We start from the raw sequence: 21,115 nt of genomic DNA, 5'->3' as shown, positions 1-21,115 counted from the left end.
GCGTCTTTGAATTAGCAGAGAAATAAGCTCCTTTCCCCCTCCTCTTTCTTTTTCTTTCTGGCAAAGACGCCCTCTCCCCTCCCTGGAGCTCAACGCTGAAGAAGCACCTTATTATTAATCAGAATTTCCATCGCCACCCCTGGCAGGCGCATCCTTCGGTGGGGACCGCAGAAGCATCACGGAGCCTGGGTTGAGATGTGCGTGGGGGTTGTTTTTGTTCCATCTCAGAAGAGAAGAGGATAGTACCAAGAGCAGCCCCAACCGCGCGAGGTGGCATTAGGGGTGTTTTGTTAGGATAGAGAAAGGACAAGAAGAAGCGCACAAGGCTCGCCTAAGGTTTGCATCTCTTGAAAGGAGAGGGAAGAGGAGCCCCAAGTGGAGCGTTGTGTTTCAGGGGGTGGGGAAGAAGTTTTTATCCCCCACAGTAAAGCTGTGGGAAAGCAGGAGCAACAGGGTACTTGATTGGACACCAAGACGAAGCATTTCCTGTCAAGGGAAGGAAGCAGGCAGCAGCGAGGTCCGGGGCCAGGGTGTGGTGGTGGCAACGGCCAGGGCCTGGGAGGGTCCCGGTGGGACAGTCAACAACAGCTTCACAGGGAAACGCTCTGCACCAAGCGGAACAATGACTCATTTACAAGCTGGCCTCTCTCCTGAGACCCTGGAAAAAGCTCGGTTGGAGCTCAATGAGAACCCAGACACACTGCACCAGGACATCCAGGAGGTAAGGGACATGGTCATCACCAGGCCAGACATCGGCTTTCTGCGCACAGATGACGCCTTCATCCTACGGTTCTTGCGGGCTAGGAAGTTTCATCACTTTGAGGCCTTCCGCCTCCTGGCTCAATACTTTGAGTACCGGCAGCAGAACCTGGACATGTTCAAAAGCTTCAAGGCCACTGACCCTGGCATCAAACAGGCGCTGAAGGATGGCTTCCCTGGGGGCCTGGCCAATCTGGACCACTATGGCAGGAAGATTCTAGTCCTTTTTGCTGCCAACTGGGATCAGAGCAGGTAAATTTTTTTTACTTTCCCAGTTTCCAGAATTTACCCTGAGTAGTGTCATAAATTTTTCAGCTTTGATATTGGCTGGGAGAAAAGAGACACTGGAACTTAAGAGCTTTTGGTTGGCATGTTGGGAAGTGGAAAGATCTGTTATTTTAACTTTTGAAACTTACCTGTTTAACATCATTTCTACTGAAGCTTTATGTGCTCCTTAACTTATATTGTTGCACTGAAGCCTGAATCAGTTAACTTCTAAAACAAACAAAAAACTTCTACATTTCTACATTTTTCATCTTGTGAGTGAGTTTACTGGTCTGGAGAAATGAGTATGAGAATGGAGACAACTTTTCCTTCTTCTTCCTGAGAAATTCTTAAATTCACCCCCCCACCCTCCTCCTCTTCCTCATTTTTAACTTCTATCTTTAGTACTCATATTTGATTTTTTTTTTATAAATAGCCTGATATTCAGACCACAGCAGATAGTTTTGTGGCTTGGGAAGTTTTCTGCTTGGTGATGTGTAGAGGAAGGAATAATATGTCGTGTGTCACTTCAATGAAAAGGAAGAGTCGTGTCCTCTGTCGCTGAGTGTGCCTGCTGACTCTGAAGATAAAGACTGACTGGTGTGCTTGCTCTACACCTGTCACCAATCTAAAGAATATGTTGTCTGTCTGATGTGATTTTTCACCTTTTGGATGGAAGTGAAAAATGTTCAGAGTACTCAGTTGATAGACTTTTTGAGTTCATTTGTTGTTTAATAGAGGAGGGATAATATTGTTAGGCCATTTACATCATTCTAGAAAAATGCTGACAGTAATACTTGTCCTACTTTAATCAGCATTAGTTTTTCAGAATGAAAGGTACAAGAAATGATAAAAGGCTCTTGTGTAAGATAATTTCAATTAAATTAAAATTTGAATGTATTTCACAGAACTCATACACACACATACGCACACACACACACACAACACTACCAGAGTTGTGAATGATAAGAAGCTGGTTGTATTTTTGGTTCTGTTAATGGTGACTTCTGATGCATCCGGCTAGTTTAAAACATCTTTGGAGCAATTGTAAAAGACTTACTGAGAGGTTTTGTTGACCTTATTGATTCTTCCACAGAGCCTTGGTGTCTTACAATGTAAATTAATATTTTAATGATTTTTCTCCCTTGTAATTGGTAACTTTTCTGTTATAATTTTAGACTGAGAACTATTCTGATATTTTTAGGTAGATAAAACTATTAACTGAAGAATCATAAACCTAAGAAATTCATAGAGAATTAGCTTTTGTAAGTAAATGGAGTTTTGTATGAATCTTTAGGTTTTATTAAAGATCTCTGTGGAAAGTGAAGGGAGTTTTGTTACTTGAGTTAGTTAGAGATATCTTCCTATCAGATAGGAAAGTTTGAAGAACTGTAAAATTCATTCTGCTGATCATAATTTTTCTTTAAAGAGTGGCTTATTTCAACTGAGAAGTATATTGTATGGTCATGAAAACCAATGGTTGGGTATTTCCAAACTACAAAATTTTATTTTAAAAGAACCTAATATTCTGTATGTCAGTTAGATCATAAATTTGTTTATTGAACTATACTGAATGGGAGCTATGGAAATTTTTATAATTAAGTGTCTTAAAGTCCATTACAGATATCACTAGGGAGGAAGATTGCATTAATAGAGATAGATGTATACATTTTCATTTTTTTTCTGTATGTGACCTATTTCCATTTATTAGTAAACTAATATTAATGATATTAACTAATAATTTATAAACAATATTAACTGATAATATTAATATTGAGTTGAAAATTACTTGAAATTCTCATGAATATGATAGGTGATTATTCTATATTTAGTAAAGAAACTGCTTTTTTGTCTATCTCATGCCTTCAAATGAGGACACATTACTAGACATCAAAACTTTGGTCTTTGGAAGTCAACAATGAGTGAGGATTTAATGATTGTTATACAGGCTTATTTTTTATGAAGCCTATAAAAATCTTAAGTACAAAACTTCTATGCATTAAAAGTTACAAAAAAGAGAAGCTGTGTCCTGCAGAAATACTTATAAATGTGAATTCTACTTCTATGGCTAGAAATTTAAAAAAGTATAATCAAAAAGTTACAGTACATCAGATGAAAGTATGCACATGATTTAGAGCCAGTTTAAATTTCACTTGAGGGGCTGGCACCGTGGCTCACTTGGTTAATTCTCTGCCTGCAGTGCCAGCATCTCATATGGGTGCTGGGCTCTAGTCTTGGTTGTTCCTCTTCCAGTCCAGCTCTCTGCTGTGGCCTGGGAAGGTGGTGGAGGATGGCCTGAGTGCTTGGGCCCCTGCACCCGAGTGGGAGACCAGGAGGAAGCACCTGGCTCCTGGCTTCGGTTTGGTGCAGTGCCGGTGTGGCAGTCATTTGGGGAGTGAACCAATCGAAGGAAGACCTTTCTCTCCTGTTTTCTCTCATTGTCTATAACTCTACCTGTCAAATAAAAAAAAAAATTCACTTGAGTTTCCTCTTATAGTCTTAAAAGATATCATTCCTTCCTTCACCCCACTTGCTCGCCCTCCCAAATCAACATAGTCGGAATGACAGACACCTGTGAGTAAAGAGGTCTATTGTGTTGGTGTCTTCACTAAGCCATTGTCACAGGGATTTGTGCTACTTTTTTCCCTCCCTTGACATCTGGATGTTTGCCTCTTTGGCAGTGACAGGGTATTTCAGTTCTGTTCAACCTGACAACCTCCTGCACCCTGGAGCCTCAAACTTGTTTTATTTATCTTACTATATATATAGATATGCCATGTGCCAAATTCTCATATACCTCCTTCACTCCCTTTCTATGGGTCAAGAATTCTCACCTTCCTTGCTCTGATCCTGCTGATGCAAAATTACCTGGTACTCTCAAGAAAACTACGTATCTGGCCACAATTCTGCCCACATTTAGAGAATCACATGTTTCAGCCACTTAGTGTTGTTTTAAAGAAATAATAGAAATATGGGTGATGGCATAGAAATAGTCTAGAAATGAAATGAAAATGTCCTCCTCTATTTGGAAATCAATATTTTGTCCAGTACAAAGGGAAAACAAGTTACGAATTTAAAAAAATGTTTATAAAAACCCTTGTAAGAATTCATGTGTATGACTAACAAAAAGACAGGACTATATTGTGTTATTGTATATATAACAGCAACTGAACTATAGCAGATATCAAGCAAATATTTGAGTTCCGTTAAGAGTTATGCATTTTAAAGAACAGAATTCCAAGGAATTTATCTGATATGTGCTTTCTCCTATATTAAATTTGTTGGAGTTTGCTCCTCAGGACACTGAAAAAAGTAAATGCATTTGAGATGGTCACTATAAACAAGATAGTGTCACTTTTTACTGTAATAGAATGTGGTTAGTTTCAGGTTATTGTAAAGAATTGGACCATTTCCAAAGCCTGAATGAGAGAAATGGAGCTATTAGGAAGACTAAGGAGAAATTATACTTACAGTCGACTCATCTTCTCACAAACCTACACAAACAAATTGAAATCCTGGATGGAGTGTCAGAATGACTTTAACAGTGGTTTGTGGTACTTTACAAAGAGGATTGAACTAACTCATGATTTGTTATATTTATGGAGCAGGATGTTCCATGGAAAAAATTACAGTTTGATCTCATTTCAGATTGTTTAACATAATTTATGAAAACAAAAGTGAGAGCCACAAAATTAAAAACAATTTGTTTCACTGCATTACTAGGAGCAATAGTCTTCCATTCATTACATGCTATATTTCCTTCCTAAGTAATAGTGCCCTGCCTAGGATTTAGCAGGTATCTTCAAATTGTCCCCTTGATTTTATCAATAGAATGTGAGATGAATGTGACATGAAGTTAGAAGAGGTAACACTATTTGGGAAAAGAAAGTTTGGAATAAAGGTGGATGGCAGTCTAGGCTCTAGGGCATGAAAGTGGAATCTGAGAAGCTGAAATCAACTGGCACATAATTTTGGGGAATGTTCATGAATGAAATGACCAGAACGATAATGACAACATGTAGTTTGAGAGTTGGCCTGTACATTTTCAGTTTGTCTGTAAGTAATATGAGTATTTTACCTCTACTGACCTTGTTCAGCTTATAAAGTAGTCCTTCATGCTGTAGTACAGAGACAACTGTGTATCTGAAATCTGGTTAATAGCTGTTAGAAACCAATTAAATAGAATTAGGATGAAAATGACTTTTAGCATGGTGAGGATTCAGTAAGCACTGGCCATCTTGCACTATTTTGGCTTGTCATAATGGGAATTGATTATCACTTACAGTACTAAAGCTCTGGAAGGGGTGAAAACTGATGAGCCACATACTGCAATGATCTTCTCACTTATTCTGGAAATTACCTAAAAATCTTGTTCTTACCAGTTTGTTTCTTTTTATAAAAGATAAAATACATAAATGGTCAGCTATTTGAGGCTTCAGTTTGAATCATCGTCATGCTCTCATTTACTAAAATAATGTGGCCCATGTTCAAAATGAAAGAAGAGTATGATAGTGACAGCTTACAATTAAGAAATAACCACAGACTATGCAAATTTGCTCTAATGCCAGTCACAAAATTTTATTCTCCTTTGGAAGTGAACTAAAATAAAATAAAAATAGAAACGGCTATGGAAAGATTAAAAAATTAAAGGTAATTAACTGATTAGAGAGAAACATTCATACTCAATAACCTTAAAAAAAGAACAAATAGGAAGAGGTTTAATTTGAGAACCTTATTTTTCAAGATTTCTAGTTTCAATTTATTAAAGTATTAAAATGCCTTTCAACTAAATTATTGTCATACAGAGTGGCAAGTAGCGGGAGGATCCTTACCTTTGAATCCTGGAGGGACTGCTATGCTGTAATATGGGCGAATTTTGGTTAGATCAAAACTAGAAATTGCAAGTGGCATCCAAGAAATTTTGTTTCAACATAGTTTCCATGCTGCTTCCTTACTGGAAAGCTTAACAAAGACTCTAGAAACTGTAATTGATTCTAGATTATAGCCTTGGTCTACACCATTGAAAATGGCAGAGAGCTAAAACATTCTCCAGAGAAATATTAGAGGGATATTTTGATATATCTCCGAAAAAGTAGGACAGTCTCTAGAAACTGGGGCAATTATGCAGTAAGTAGTGAAATAATCTTGAAATAACAGCAAAAACCAGGAATGCCAGCCTTCAGTAGGATACAGATTAGGCCTGGCCTGAACCACATTGTTTACATGTTTCCAGTACGCAACCTGAAATGAAGTTGAAGAGAAGCAAAGGATTTGAGGTTACTATTGTGCCCCGAAGGAATGCTTCAAAAGAAACATTTAAACATTTTTAAAACATGAACTAGTAAATAGTGTTAGTCTTAGTAAATTATTGTACATTCTTCATCCTGGGGAAAAGTTTGAGCTCCTTATCTTACCAAGGGGAGGAGGTGCATGTATTTCACTATCACAGTATGTGCCATTACTGGCATGAGGGAAAAGATACTCCTGCATGTTAGTTCTTCGTGACATCAAACAACACACTGAGTAATTAATATTCATATTTTACAAACATGCTTCAGTCAAGCATTTACAATGTATGTAGAAGTCTATTGGAGGTTAGGGGCAGATAAAAACACAAAATGCACAATGTCTCTGGCAATAAAAAATGGGACAAGGTAAATAACTACCAGTGAAGTTAAATGAGAATATTGTTTGCCAGTGCTGGAAATCTGGGCAGAGAGACAGCTGTAGGCAACTCAGTGCTGTATAGGGTCTCTACACATCATCAGCTTGGTTAACTGATTTCAATCTTGTATTGTTACATTTCCATTCATTAGTTAAAAAAAATTCAAAGCTTGCATTGTAGCCATTATGTGTTTCACGCATGATCATGTGACTAGTCAGTCGTTTTCTTTTGTTACCATCCTATGTTTAGGAAGAGAAAATTAATTATAACAAAAATTAAACTCTGATAATTTAAAAAAGCTATGATTTAGAAGATCATGGTTCAATCTGATGATATACACAAATAGGAACAGAAAATTAAGGTGGTAGAATAAATTTTCTGAAGTCAAAGTCTTTATTAATCAAGTACTTGTAGTCCTAAAAGAAAGAGTTGCATAAATGATATGTTGTTTTCTTCCAGCTCATTTATGATTTTTTTCTTTTTAATGGCAAATGGTGGGCAGTTTTAACCCCTTTTAAATAATATGTTACTGATACATGTTTCATTTCCATAGTTCTTTTGTTCTTATTCACTTGCATTACCACAGCGGTATAGTTAAAACAAGACTCAGGCAGATGAAAATTTCAGAATTCATATTTTGTAGATTTAGCCATTTCCTATAGTGACTCCCGTGAATGTTGTATCACTTTTCCTCTACCAGCATCTCCTGTTGTGGTCTGGTTGGAGGATGCCTGACAGGTGCTATATTGACATGGACTTTTTGATCTTCAATCTTCTGAAACACATGACAGGACATGGAAAAGCAGACCAGTCATTCGCCAAACTGTGTTCTAGATATGAGGCACCACAGGGGGCTGAAAAAGGGTGTATGTGGGGTCAGAAACACTTGGCATTTATTCAGGCTTCCTTCTTTGCCCCCATGGTGATTCTGGACAGAGCATTTAAATTTTATGAGACCTCATGTCCTTATCTGTAAAATGATCAGGACAAAACCAGATTAGACACTGCTGTTGTTGTGAAATTAAGTTGATATCAATTTGGAAATCTTGAAGCATCACACAAATAGTGGTATTATTATTATTCCCACTCAGGAATATTGAACACCTAGATGGGCTCATCAGCTTTAGTACTATTGAGATCCTGAGGCATTAATAAAGGTAATTCTTCTCCTTTGACCCTCCCCCAAGCAACTTTCTAATAGAAAGTGCTTTAGACATTAGAAAATGTGGCTTAATGAAAACTGAGGGGCCAGGGCAGCCTTAATGAAGAATTTAATAATGGCTGATTGATTTAGTGGCAAAAGGAAATTGCTGGCTGTTGTGCTGCTCACTGTGATGCCAGGATGCCAGTTTTCCATGTCATGCTGAAACGGTTGGGAAATAAGAGAATATGACCTCTTTGTGATTTAAGTTGATCTTTGCCATGGTGGTGAGCTCGGGTAGAGAGGAGACATTGTGAACCACAGGACAGAAATATTGGGCTGGTAGCCACAAAAACAGAAACAAAAACAAACAAAAAATGGCATGACCAGAAGCAGGAAAAGCTTTCCTGGTCTTGATAAATATTTTTTGAATGTGCTTTTGGGAATTCAGTTAATTCACTTATTTTTTTCTTGTAAAAATGTGAGGGGGCTTCCGGCTTCAGGCAGAGTGCTGCTCCATCTGCAGTGCTGCATCAGACGGCTCTTGTCTTCTTTGGTCTGGGAAGGTGTCTTCATCACCCTTTAGATTAAAAACAGACTTAATTGAATGGTATAATATAAAAAATTATCCCATTAGGGTACATTGAGAAACTGAAGCAGCATGGTCTATATGCTTAGGAAACAATTTGATTTTAAAATACATGAGTATGCACAGATATCATGTTTTGCAATAAAATAAATTTCTCTTTCAATTCCATTTTCTGTAAATTTTGCAAGTACCTTTACATTATTATGTATGTATCGTGTTCTAGGCACATTGTTGAGTGCTGAAGATAAAAAGTGGTATCAAGTACTATAGCACAGTTATTAAGTCAAGCTTATATGTCTTTGTCCTAGGAAAAACACTGTTGTTTAAGTGCTAGAGCTCTAGAATGGGAGGGGGCACTGAAGTCTCTGAGAGGTAGAGTCAATCTTACAGATCAAAGTATGCTGGGGGCAGCCTGGCCCAGAGAAGGGTGTTATTTAGGGAAAATGAAAAGAAAGATGAGTATCCCCAGCAGATTTAAGTGAAGGTAATTTAGAGGAGAATGGAGGAGTGTACCAATTTATTGGGTGATGGATGTGATAAGATCTCGATAACTGTGTGAAGTATGATAGGCAAGGAAATTACACAATAGGAGGTGGGCAAGATTTCTGGAAAAGAAAGAGGGAAGAGAGAAAAAGAAAGTGACAGGATGGCAATAAACCTGGGTCTCTAGCAGAAAGGAAGTATTGGATGCCAAAGACATATAAATATATAGAGAGAGGGAAAATCATTGGGACTTAGTGGATAAAGAGAGTGAAAAGGAAAGACACTATCAGAAAATGATTCTTCATTAATTTGTTAATGTAAGCAATCCCAGAGTGAATTGGGTTTGAGAGGCATTAGGAAGAGTTACATTAGAAGTCACCAAGGTGCTGACGTTGAGGTGGCAACTAGACACATGATATTACTCAGGAATGACACTGGCTTTGGGGGTATACACAAGGCTTTCACGAATGTATGGGACAAAATTATAAGTGCATGACTCCACAATTTTGTGGGATAGTGCAGAATGCCTGTTTCTACATCTGAGTGATTGGAGGGGAGTAAATCCAAAGATGAAAGGGAGTGACCAGTAAAGTGGGAGGAGAAAAGAGTTCAATGGGAGTATCATGGAACCAATATATAGAGTTCTAGAAGTCCTTATAGAAACAGTTACAGTAACATGATTATAGCAGATATAGCTACTGGCTTTATCAAATGACATGAAAAGTAGTATTAAAATCTTTTCATGTATTCATTTTTATCCTCATAACAATTTTATGAAGCTAAGAATAAATGGTTAAAAAGTAAGGAGAGAATATTTACAAAGAACAAAAGAACAAAATTGTAGAATTAATAGAAATAATAGAAGTTAACATTATTAAGTATTTTCTATGTGCTAGGCACTATGTTAATTATGTTACAGTCTGTTCCATGAAGTAGCTGTTATCATCTCTGCTTTTTAAAGAGGAAATGGAGATTTGGCAAAGTACAGTATCTTCTTCAAGGTGTGAGGGAAAACTGAAGTTGGAAAAACAATAAGTTATCTTTTTTCCAGTCCTCATTTTTGTTTTGTATTTACTATAGCTATAAATTTTATAAATAAAAATGCTCCAAATTATTAATTCATGAATATATATCCTACTCTGCAAGGCAGGCTGCTTTTGTAATTGAAACATTTCAAGAAGAATTAGATGTTTTCCTTCTGATTGCACAGTTCATAAATAGTAGCCATGGATGTCAACATCTTCCCCATATATTTTTATACATTATTACAGTTATTTCAGGATCCATGGGTAAAGAAATGATATCAATTATAAAGTTTTTTATTGATGTCACGCTGTTTTCTTACTACATGCTAAGTATCGTTTTCTCCACAATTTAGGATTTTATTTTATGTTATTTTGGGAAGCATAATCAGAAAAGAGCTGCAATAACATGCGAGTTTGTTATTTATGACTTTCTTCCAGCATACAATGGAAGAATAGCAATAATGGTTCTTACACTCTTTGAATGTAAATCCAAAGCATGAGCTTGTGGAATATTTCCTTGTGGTGATCTCCAATTGTAAATTGTAACAGTAAAGCATAATTTAAATGAGGAGAATTGTGGTAAGATTCCCAAAGAGATAAAATCCATAGATGCTACATCTCTTTGTAGATGTTTTATTGACTTTGGCGAGATCCCATGTAGTAATGTTCTACTTAAGTATAGCCTGCTGAGCAGTTAATGATAATAATATGACATGTTTGACAACAAGGAACAGAGTGAATCGAGAGTGGTTTTGACCCACCTTTTGAAGTCAGTTAGCTAAGATGTTTTTATGTTTCTTTTCCTTGGTTTATAAATTATCGTGATTTATATAAAGATCATTTAATTATTTTCTTGGAACAGGATAATAATTCGTTTTAAAAAAACTGGTTAGTTTTACTCTTGAGATTTTGTCCAACTGCTTTTCTTCACTGCTGCCCTGTGATTTTCCTCATTGTATCTCCTTTGGAATAATGATATGTATATACATTTTTGTCTTGATTTTGACAAGGTTTAGAGAAAACATACTTCAAGTGTGTTACTTAAATCACATTATCTCTTCTTTTTGGCCCCTACTTGTGCTATGATTTATCTTCAGTACTCATCAATGCATCATCCTTCCAAAGCTGATTTCAAAATTTCGGATTCAAGATTGATTTAGTGGTATTTTGGTGTTAATGTTAGTGGTATTCTTATTCATCACATAAGACTGATCACCCTCAGAACATGGAGGGTGTTCCAAGTTGCATTTTCTAACTTTTAGGTTTTTTTAACCATTAAGTTATGAATTTCAGAAATTAAATTATTTTTGAGGAAGAATCTAAATTTTACCAGGGATATAGCTGTCCTGTCCAAGTTCCCTGTTTCTGAAACTTTATAGGCTTCAGGTCATAACTGTATTAGGCTTTTATGTTTATAATGGGCCAATTATGAAGTAACAAACAAACCTAGCCATGTATATTTCACAGATTTAATAGCAAATTAATAGAGCTCTATAAAAAATTTTATGAGTTTCAAAATATTTATTGATTTGAAAGCCAGAGTGACAGAAGGAGAGGCAGAGAAAGAGAGTTTCCATCTGCTGGTTCACTTCCCAAATGACTTCAACAGCCAAGTCTGGGCCAAGTGAAAAGCAGGAACCAGGAACTCCATCCAGGTATCCCAAATGAGTAGTAGAGGCCCAAGTACCTGGCTCATCTTCTGTTACTTTCCTCAGCATATTAGCAAGAAGCTAGAAGGAAAGGGAAATAGCTGGTGCTTGAACCAACACTTAGCCGTGGGATGTGGGCCTGACAGTATCAGCTTCATCCATTGTAGCACAGCGTTGGTACCAGTGTTGTTCTTTCATGTATAAAATAAGCGGTTTTGGATGTCATATCCCTAAGCCTCTTGATCCTTGCTCTTTTGCAATAGTATTAATAGACTATCTTAAAGGTCATCATTATCTTTTAAAGTAGAACATTTTTCAGTTCTGGTATACTACATCTATGGCTACAATTACAATCCAAATTATACCATGTATGTCCCTCTTGAGTTGAACATCTTTTTTTTTTCTATTTGCTCAATATATGTTTTCAGGTGTACTACATATTTTTTTTGAGTACAACATGTTCTATTAAAAACTCTACATTTTTCAGCCATTTCTAACAGTATTCTCTGTTTACACTATTGATTTTGATGAAAGATTTTACTGTGTACTCAGGCTCTGAAGCTAAAACCTGTGTCTTTCTTTCCACCTCTTCCAATGTTAGTACCAGCTTCTAATTGCCAGGTTTAATATCCTTATCTCTAAAATGTCTCTCAAATCTAACTTTCTGTTTTTGTTCTTACTTCCACTGCCTTCAGTGGCTTACTCTTTAACTGTTATCTCTCCACTCAGTCTAACCACATTTTACAGGAATGAAAAGAGCATTTATTGACTTTTTAGAATGTGGTAGGAATAAGCACAACAATAACAAATAGAGATCCAACTCCTAAATTTGGATAACTTGTGTGATAATATGTGAATTTCTATTACTTTCCCAATGTATTATATTTATCTCTATTTCTATCCCTTCAGTCCTTCCTTCTTAATTTTATCTTTATGGGCCAGGGCTGCAGCTCACTAGGCTAATCCTCCGCCTGCGTCTCCAGCATCCCAGGTTCTAGTCCCAGTTGGGGCGCCGATTCTGCCCAGGTTGCTCCTCTTCCAGGCCAGCTCTTTGCTGTGGCCGGGAGTGCAGTGGAAGATGGCCCAGGTTTCTGGGCCCTGCAACCGCATGGGAGACCAGGAGAAGCACCTGGCTCCTGACTTCGGATCCGCATAGCTCCGGTCGTAGCGGCCACTTGGGGGGTGAACCAACGGAAAAAGGAAGACCTTTCTCTCTGACTCTATCTCTCACTGTCTAACTCTGCCTGTCCAAAAAAATAAATAAATAAATAAATTTTATCTTTATGATACAGACTCAATGCAAATATTTAAAGTCAAATGTCACTTTTGTCTATAGCTATTAAAACACAATATCCTTATTTATCAAAGGGACCCTTTCATATTTCATATTTCATTATCAAATTTTGCAATATGGTGTCAATATTACTTAGTACCTTCTAGCTATTTAGAAGTAGAGAACCTAGTTTTGAGAGTAGTTGAAAATGAGATTCTGAAAATCATAGGACAGCCTACCAGTTAATTAAGCATTTATAGAACAGTTAACAAGTTGCAGTATTTTAGAGAGCATTGTCAATTGTTGATGTAGAACACAGAATGAATTATAATATATTCCCAGAATGTGTATAAAGTAAATGCCTCCTTAAAAAGAGCATTTTTAAACAAAATCATTTCCTTGAGATTTTTGAAATTTTGAAAAGGAATCTTTAATGTGCTAAAAAACGCTATAGTTTCCCTGAAAGAAGTGATTAGATTTAATTTAATAGTTTTCTGTTGCTACTAGGTACACGCTGGTGGATATTTTGCGTGCCATCTTACTTTCTTTAGAAGCCATGATTGAAGATCCCGAGCTTCAAGTGAATGGATTTGTCTTGATCATAGACTGGAGTAACTTCACCTTCAAACAAGCCTCTAAACTTACACCAAGCATGCTGCGACTAGCTATTGAAGGCCTTCAGGTAAGGATGTACAAATTACCCAGTTTCCTGAATGCTCATGTTTGCTTTGTGCTGTCTAATATATTAAAATAACCAAATGTCTTAAGAATAACCCAGCCAGATTTTTAAAATAGTCTTTGAGCACAAGCACTAAAATACTAACGGTGCAGAGGATTATAGCAGTCTATTGATAGTGAGATGAGAGTTTTTTATACTCCGCACAAGTCCTCTGTGTAAACATAAATATGGTATTGAATTCAGATTTTTCTTTTGATAATGGATGAGCAAAATGGTTTAGGATTTTAATTTTTTGCTATTAAGCATGGTTTCTGATTTCTTTTTTCCTTTTCCTGTGTGTTGGTTAATTGGCTAAATATTTCCCTTTGCCTTATTGTTTTACTTACTTTGGTAAATTTGGGAAATGAACTGTAATATCTTCATGTTACCTAATCAGTAAATCAGTGTACTTTTTTGGGCTTTATGTTACAAAAATCTCCATTTTGAATTACTTTTTTAAAGTTAGTTGGAGTTTCTTATTTTTTTTTCCTTGGGAAGGTCCATCATGAAATTCATAAAGGCATGATACACCTTCCAGTAAATGACATTTAATTGGCTGGGAATTATAAATTAGGAAATGAGTTATTTAGTGATATGTCATAATCATCCTTCTGCTTTCTATTTTGCTTCATATTACATAGTGTGTAATATTTATGGAACTGATTTTAAAGTTTTACAAAGATTCAGTAATTAACTTTTGGGTTATTTTATTCAGTATTATCTACACTTTCAACAAGTGTTTCAGAAGTTTGCAAGATAATAGTTAATTTTTCTAACTGAAAATATCTGTTGGTTTAAAACAATAAATTCTATTTTTGTCATTCATTAGGCCAACATTTTAAATGTTTTTATGTTGAAAAGCCAAAATCATCCAGATCTGTACTCCATAGCAATTTCTAACTGCATGTATAGGTACTTAACTCAATGAATGTTGACCTCCTAAGAATGGGTCGCTTCTCCAGGCGGCAGGACATCTTAACCAAATTGAATTCACAGTTTGATTTCTGCCTCTGGACTGAATAAAGACACAATGATTTTTCTTATTCATGTAGGTATTTCCCAATGTAGGCTTTCTGACTTCTCTTGGTGATTCAGCTTTACGTGTCTTATCTTAAACTACACCCTTTTTAACTCCACAGGAATAGCTAATAATGGTTGGGAGAGAGCACAGGATAATATGTTTTTTAGAAATGTGTGTATCATGTAGAATCAGTTCTACTTCTGTCCCCTTATCAGGCATCTATAAAGTATTCTTTAGTTTGTGAAGAAATTTGGTTGTTGCCAATTATTGTACTTAACACAGAATGGTAACCTAGCCATTCATAATCATTATCCCTATTTAACCTGTGTCTTCTCTTTGCATGAGGGGTTGGTAGCCAAGGTCTTGAGCTCTATGAATGACAGAAGAACTACTACTACCATGCAAATTTCAAAGACATCTCAGAAATAGATTTAATATGTTGCTGTTTTGCAACATACACTTTATGTAGTAAGTAATTAAATAATAATGTCCTTGGTCCAGTGCTGTGGCATAGCGGGTAAAGCCGTCACCTGCCATGCCAGCATCCCATATGGGATGTCCTAATTCATTGTAGGATAAAAAACTAACAGCGCAGAGATTTTGGGAGCTTCCTCTTCGCCACAACCACTAATCTAACTCCTTTTTATTTTATTTTTTAAAGATTTATTTATTTATTTGAGAGGCATAGTTACTGAGAGAGTGAGACAGAGAGAGAGACAGAGAGAGAGGTCTCCCATCTACTGGTTCACTCCCCAAATGGTCACAGTGGCCATAGCTGGGCTGATCTGAAGGCAGGAGCCAGGAGCTTCTTCTGGGTCTCCAAAGTGGTTGCAGGGGCCCAAGCACTTGGGCCATCCTCCATTGCCCTCCCAGGCTATAAGCAAAGAGCCAGATATGAAGAGGAGCAGCTGGAACATGAACTGGTGTCCGTATGTGGTGTTGGCGCCACAGACAGAGGCTTAACAATACTATGCCATAATGCTGGCCTCATAAAACTCCTTTTATTTGAAAGGCAGACACACATGTACACACACACACACATAAACACACACACATACACACACAGATGCAGGGGTGAGAGGAAATCCTGCATGCAAGAGAGACAGATCTTCTGTTAACTCATTCACTCCCCAAATGTTCATAATAGTTGGGCAGAGGCAAGGAGTCTGGCCAAGATCCAATTCAGGTATCTCAATGCATAAGGACTCACCACCTGCTGCCTGCAGCAAGGTGAATATTAGCAGGAAGCTTGAATTGAGAATGGAACCAGACTCAAACTCAGGCACTCTAATACAGATGTGGGCATCCAAATTAAGTCTTTTTCCAAAAAAGATTTATTTCTTTATTTGAAATTCAGAGTTACAAAGAAAGAGGGAGAGACACAGGGATAGATCGTTCACCATCTGGTTCGCTCCTCAAATGGCCATATCAGTCAGGCCTGGGCCAGAACTAGCTTCTTCCAGGTTTCCCATGTGGATGCAGTGTCCCCAGAACTTGGACCATTTGCTGCTTTACCCAGTGCATTAGCAGGGAACTGGATCAAAAGTGGAGCAACCAGGACTGGAACTGCACCCTTATGTGATACTTGTATTATGGGTGGCGGCTTAACTCCTTACACCACAAAGCTGGCTCCCCAATGAAGTCTTAGCTATTGTGGAAAATGCCTGTCCTCAGAACTTTTTTTAAGTGTTAAGTGTGAACATGATTGGAGTTGCAGCTGGATTAAATCTCAGGATTTGTGTCTGGAGAGGGAGATGACTCCTCATACCTTCAGTGGTTGCAAATACAAAGCTGCTTTATCTCTAATCCCCCTAAAATTTATCAGTCCCTTCTCACTTCTCCCCCAACATAGACTGAGTAAGCAGAGTTGTTGATTGCTTCTGATTACCAGCTGAGAAGCCACTTAAAAGAATGGAGCTATTCCTAGGAATACATTAACATGCTACTAATCTCTGAACTCAATTTTTCTCCAGTTCAAATTGATTTTTTAAACTATTCTTAGCTAAGTCTGTGTCTACAAAACCATATCTGAAAACAATGGTAATTCTGAATAAGAATATAGGATTGTCAAAAAATGTTCAATCTTGTTATGCATAATCTCATAATTTAGTCTCTTTTGAAGTAATATTTTCTGACTTTTAAAATCAAGTCACTATCGCATTTGCTACATGAGAAATATGATTGTGCATTGCTCTATGTTTCACTTACAGTATGAATAAACATTTTTTCAAGATTAACATAAGACTGCCAAATATTGAAGTAAACGTACATACTCAATTTTATGTTGCTAAACACAACCACTAGCACCACCAAGATTACAACATAAGCATAATAAACCCAGTTAAACCCATCAGAAAAATTAAAATATTTTTAATCTCTGTGATAATTTATGCCATACTTCTTTTATTAAGTTACTTTTACTTAGGTGAATATAAAATAATCTAGGACTTGGAACTAAAAATGAGAAAGGCTACTAGCAAGATTCTGGCTATAAAGCTCAGTGATGTATAAATGGTATGTAATTGTGTTTTGAAGAAGACTCAGCTCTTTTCCTCTCCACATGGCTGCATAGCCTGCGAATTCACTTCCGTAATCGCCCTTTTACCGAAATAAAACAGTATTTTGAATTATCTGGCTAGAAATAACAACTGACACCTTGTATAAAGATACATACACCATTACTACAGGCTCACACATGATCACATCACATGGTCAACTGAGAGACATTATGGACAGGTGGAAATAGAATAGGTTCAGAATCAGACCAGTGGGATTGGGATGGCATCCCTATCACATATTAAATGTTTGGGCAAATAACTTAATTGGATTGAATCACAGTTTTTTTCCAATTATACCCATTTTAAAGAGTTATCATATTAGAAATGACCCATCTTGCACCTAACAGGTAATATCACTGATGAAAAAAATTAATACTGAGAAGCTTATTTTTCAGTTGGAAACTTTCTCTAGATGTATTCTGTTTGTCTCACAATTTGATGACTATCTAACCTGTGATGAATTAAATTTGGTTGACTTTGGGAATATGAATAATATCATGCATTTCCTTTGTTGTTCAAACTGTAGATATATTGACTGTATTTTTTTCCTATCACTTCTCTGTGGTTTTTATTTATATATTTCCTTATTAGATGCCAAATAAAATATATTTTCATGTTGGAAGCCAAGCAATGGGATTGCTTCACCTGCTCAAATTTATTATGTATTTCTTTTGGGAAAAGACTCATGCACAGACAGAAAGGTGGTGATTGTAGAGATATCCTTGGCTATAAAGGTTGAACAAGAATTTTCAAAGTAAGCGAGGGCAGGAAAGGAAGTGCAAGAAGGGGACATTGGGAAAGTTCTTGGACAAATACACAGATAGAGGGGCTTGGAGGTATGTGATGAATCTGTTTTTATGTGACTAGAATGAGAAATGAATTGAAGACAGTAATCACAGATGAGCCTGACACTTGTCTCTGCGGCAGGGAAGACTGCTTGCAGATTGGTTTGGTCTGTGCTTGCCAGAAGTGTGGGATAGGAGAGTGTCATGGTCACTCCTCTGTTCTGGAAAGATATTTGTATGGAAGTGTAGACTTGAATCACAGAGAGACTGGAGAGGGGGAGAGAGAGAGAGAGAGAGAGAGAGAGAGAGAGAGAGAGAGACCAGGGAATCACTGGCAGTCTTGAGGTAATTATTTTAATCCCATTTTATGGGACAGGAAATGGAGTTTCAAATACTTAAGTATATTTTCTCAGTGATCATCATGGCTTGAGTCCTGATTGTTTGACTCCAAAGACCGGTGTCATTCCTGAATCTTGCCATTTCTGTTGTTCTAGGCTGTCCTTAAGTAAAGTAGTCAGACTTGGGCTCAAGTTGCTTCCCCATCCACCTCCAAAAATGTATACTTCAATTCAGGTTAAATTTCTTTATTGGGATAGGCAATGCAATGCTTACTAAAGATAGTCACAATGACTATCCTATGACTTTGAACTTTTTTTGATAGCCAAGGGGATCTTTTGTCAAGACAGTTCCAAATAGATAACAGTTGATATATTGGTCCAAGGCAATTGTTTATATTTTCTATATGTACAGTCTCCAAATATTTTCAAAGTAGAAAAGACATCAACCGTGTTTACCTGCATAAGGTAGATTTTTGATGGAAAAGAGGCAACATCAGATGTTTTTGTGGAAGTATTCAGGCTTTATTGGAAATAAGAGAGAAAATTGTCTTCCTACTTACAAGAAATTTAATTGATTAGGGTAGTCATAGAAACAGTAAGTTCCTTGGAAAATCAATATATGATTAAGTGAATGTGACTTGCAGAAGGTAAGATGTCTGTCTGGGAAGCCAATTGAAACATGAACTGTTTGTAAATACTTGGAACAACTTAGAATCTGACATTACAGTGAAATGATGTATTTTTAATCCTTTTAGTTGCCAATTCTTGTAAATTCTCACTAACATTCTTTAATAATGGAAAACTCTTTGTTGAATCTAGATATCCCAATTCTTATACTTTACAAAATTTATCCGAAACCTAACTGTGTTGTTTGTTGCCCTTTGGGTTAGTTTATATTTTTCTCACTGAGCATTATCCTGCTGTGTCTCTGAGATTTTGCTTGTACGGTTTCACAGGAATCCCCAAACTCCATCTGCCAAAAAGTCCATAATGAAGTCAAAGCATAGATTCCTGGCAAAGGGTTTGGCTGTAATAAGAAGCTGAATAGCTCTTTGAATTGCTACATAAGACTCAGATGTAGGGCCATTGCAAAATGCCTAAAATAGTGCCAGATATATTAAGGGTCCTCGAAAAGTAGGGCTTGTGAAAGAATAAAGAATATGTCATCAATTCATTGGCTCTTTCATTTGACTCAAAGGCACAGTGTTACCATCAGCCACTAATCTGCTAGCTTTGAGAGCTCTGATCTCTCATGAAGAAGGCAAAGTGTGCTGCCTCTACAAATTCTGGCTCTGACTGTTTAGAATCCTCAGTCCTATCCAGGGAAACTCTCCAGAAACAAAGGACAGACTAATAACTTGGTTCGAGACTGGAGTGTTAGGAACTCCCTTAACTTCAGGCTGGCGTTAGTTTATCCAGCTTCTACATCTTAACCTGTAATTCATGACAGCTTTGAAACTGTGTGTATGTATCCGTGTGTTTGTGTGTGTGTACAAATATGTTTGGATATTTGTGTGGAGTGATTAAGGGAAAATGTAAAAAGGAACTCAGTGAGATACTGACTGAATTAGGCATTCAAAATAAAGCAAAAGCAGTTTGTGCTTTAAAACAGTGTCCTTTGCAATGGTTGCCAACCTGCCAATAATTTTCATACTTAAAATTCTTTGGACAACAGCAGAAACGTTTTGCTTACAAGTTATCTTTTAAACTTAAGACAATATGATGGTGCATTAGTAGAACTGGGTCAAAAGAGTGCCTAACTTTTTGAAAATGAACACACAAATTCATGAAGCATATTCATTCAGACAACCTGGAAGGACGAGCGTTTATTTCCACATTTTGTATGTGGAACCATATTGAGAAATGACAAGAAAAGTATGTAAAAATGTGACATTTTGTTCATCACATGCATAACTGTCCGAGATCAGTGTATTTCTTTTCAGTTGTTAGTTAGCCTGAAACAAAATTGAGTGAAAACCTTGAAATTGCTTTATTTCACAGTGTGAGAATATGGTTTGGCTGAGAGGTTTAAACCCCCAGAAAGTAGGATGTTATTCGTCTTTCTTCAAAGCTGACAATCGGCATGTAAAAGTTCTGTGTAATATTCAGTTCAAAAAGCAGGCAAAAGGTTATATTAACTTTGATAATAGCCTAGTTTAATTCTGTGCATTTTTGTGTATACATGTGCATGAAATCATTATTTTTCTTGCATTAAATTACTATTCATTTCCTATGATTAGCAGTGAAGTGTGTTAAAAAGGTCTAGTTGCAGGAAGTAGGTGTTAACCTTGACAAAAAATGAAGAGATGAGTGCTCTAGGGTTATTTAACACATATTTATTGAATTAAAGAGTATTAGTAATTATCAATTAAATTTAGTACTTCTCTACTTTGAATAGATGACAAAAAGCATTGTTATTTTGCTTCAAATAGCCAAATCATTGAAGCAACAAAAGAGAAAGAAGGAAATAACACTTTTTTGGTCTGAGTCATTGAGATAGTGAAGAATGGATAGAAAGTAATTATCTATAATAAAAAATTGAATGAACCATATGAGCTATTCTGCATTTCATTTTATTGGCTATGTTTAGACATGTTCTGAACTACAGGACAAAAAAGATGAGTAAGTGCAGATTTTCTCCTATCAGCTGCAACATAAATGCATCTTGAAGTAGCCTTCTCTTCTAGTATAACCTAATCTTTTTTACTGCCTTCAAATCAAAATTGCAAAATATGAACATCCATTTTTTAAAGCAAACTTATTGTTTAATTCCATTTTTCACATTTACAAGCTGAGAGAAAGAGAGAGAGAGAGAGAGAGAGAGAGAGAGAGAGAGAGAAAGAAAAT

At 36.6% G+C, this 21,115-nt stretch overlaps 1 protein-coding gene across 1 annotated transcript in view; it reads left to right on the top strand.

Annotated features, from left to right (window-relative positions):
• Window positions 1-375: 375 nt before the first annotated feature.
• Window positions 376-21,115, top strand: part of CLVS2 (clavesin 2) — a 76,501-nt gene continuing 55,761 nt past the window's right edge. Inside the window, exons 1-2 of the mRNA XM_002714800.5 lie at window positions 376-1,011; window positions 13,356-13,530. Coding sequence (XP_002714846.1) covers window positions 623-1,011; window positions 13,356-13,530 — 564 coding nt within the window. The 5' untranslated portion in view covers window positions 376-622. The remainder of the gene's footprint in view (window positions 1,012-13,355; window positions 13,531-21,115) is intronic.

This window comes from Oryctolagus cuniculus, chromosome 5 (assembly GCF_964237555.1).
Source record: "Oryctolagus cuniculus chromosome 5, mOryCun1.1, whole genome shotgun sequence".
NCBI classification, from domain to species: Eukaryota; Metazoa; Chordata; class Mammalia; order Lagomorpha; family Leporidae; genus Oryctolagus; species Oryctolagus cuniculus.
Note: the sequence above shows the minus strand (reverse complement) of the source record. Positions and strands in the feature narration are given on the sequence as shown.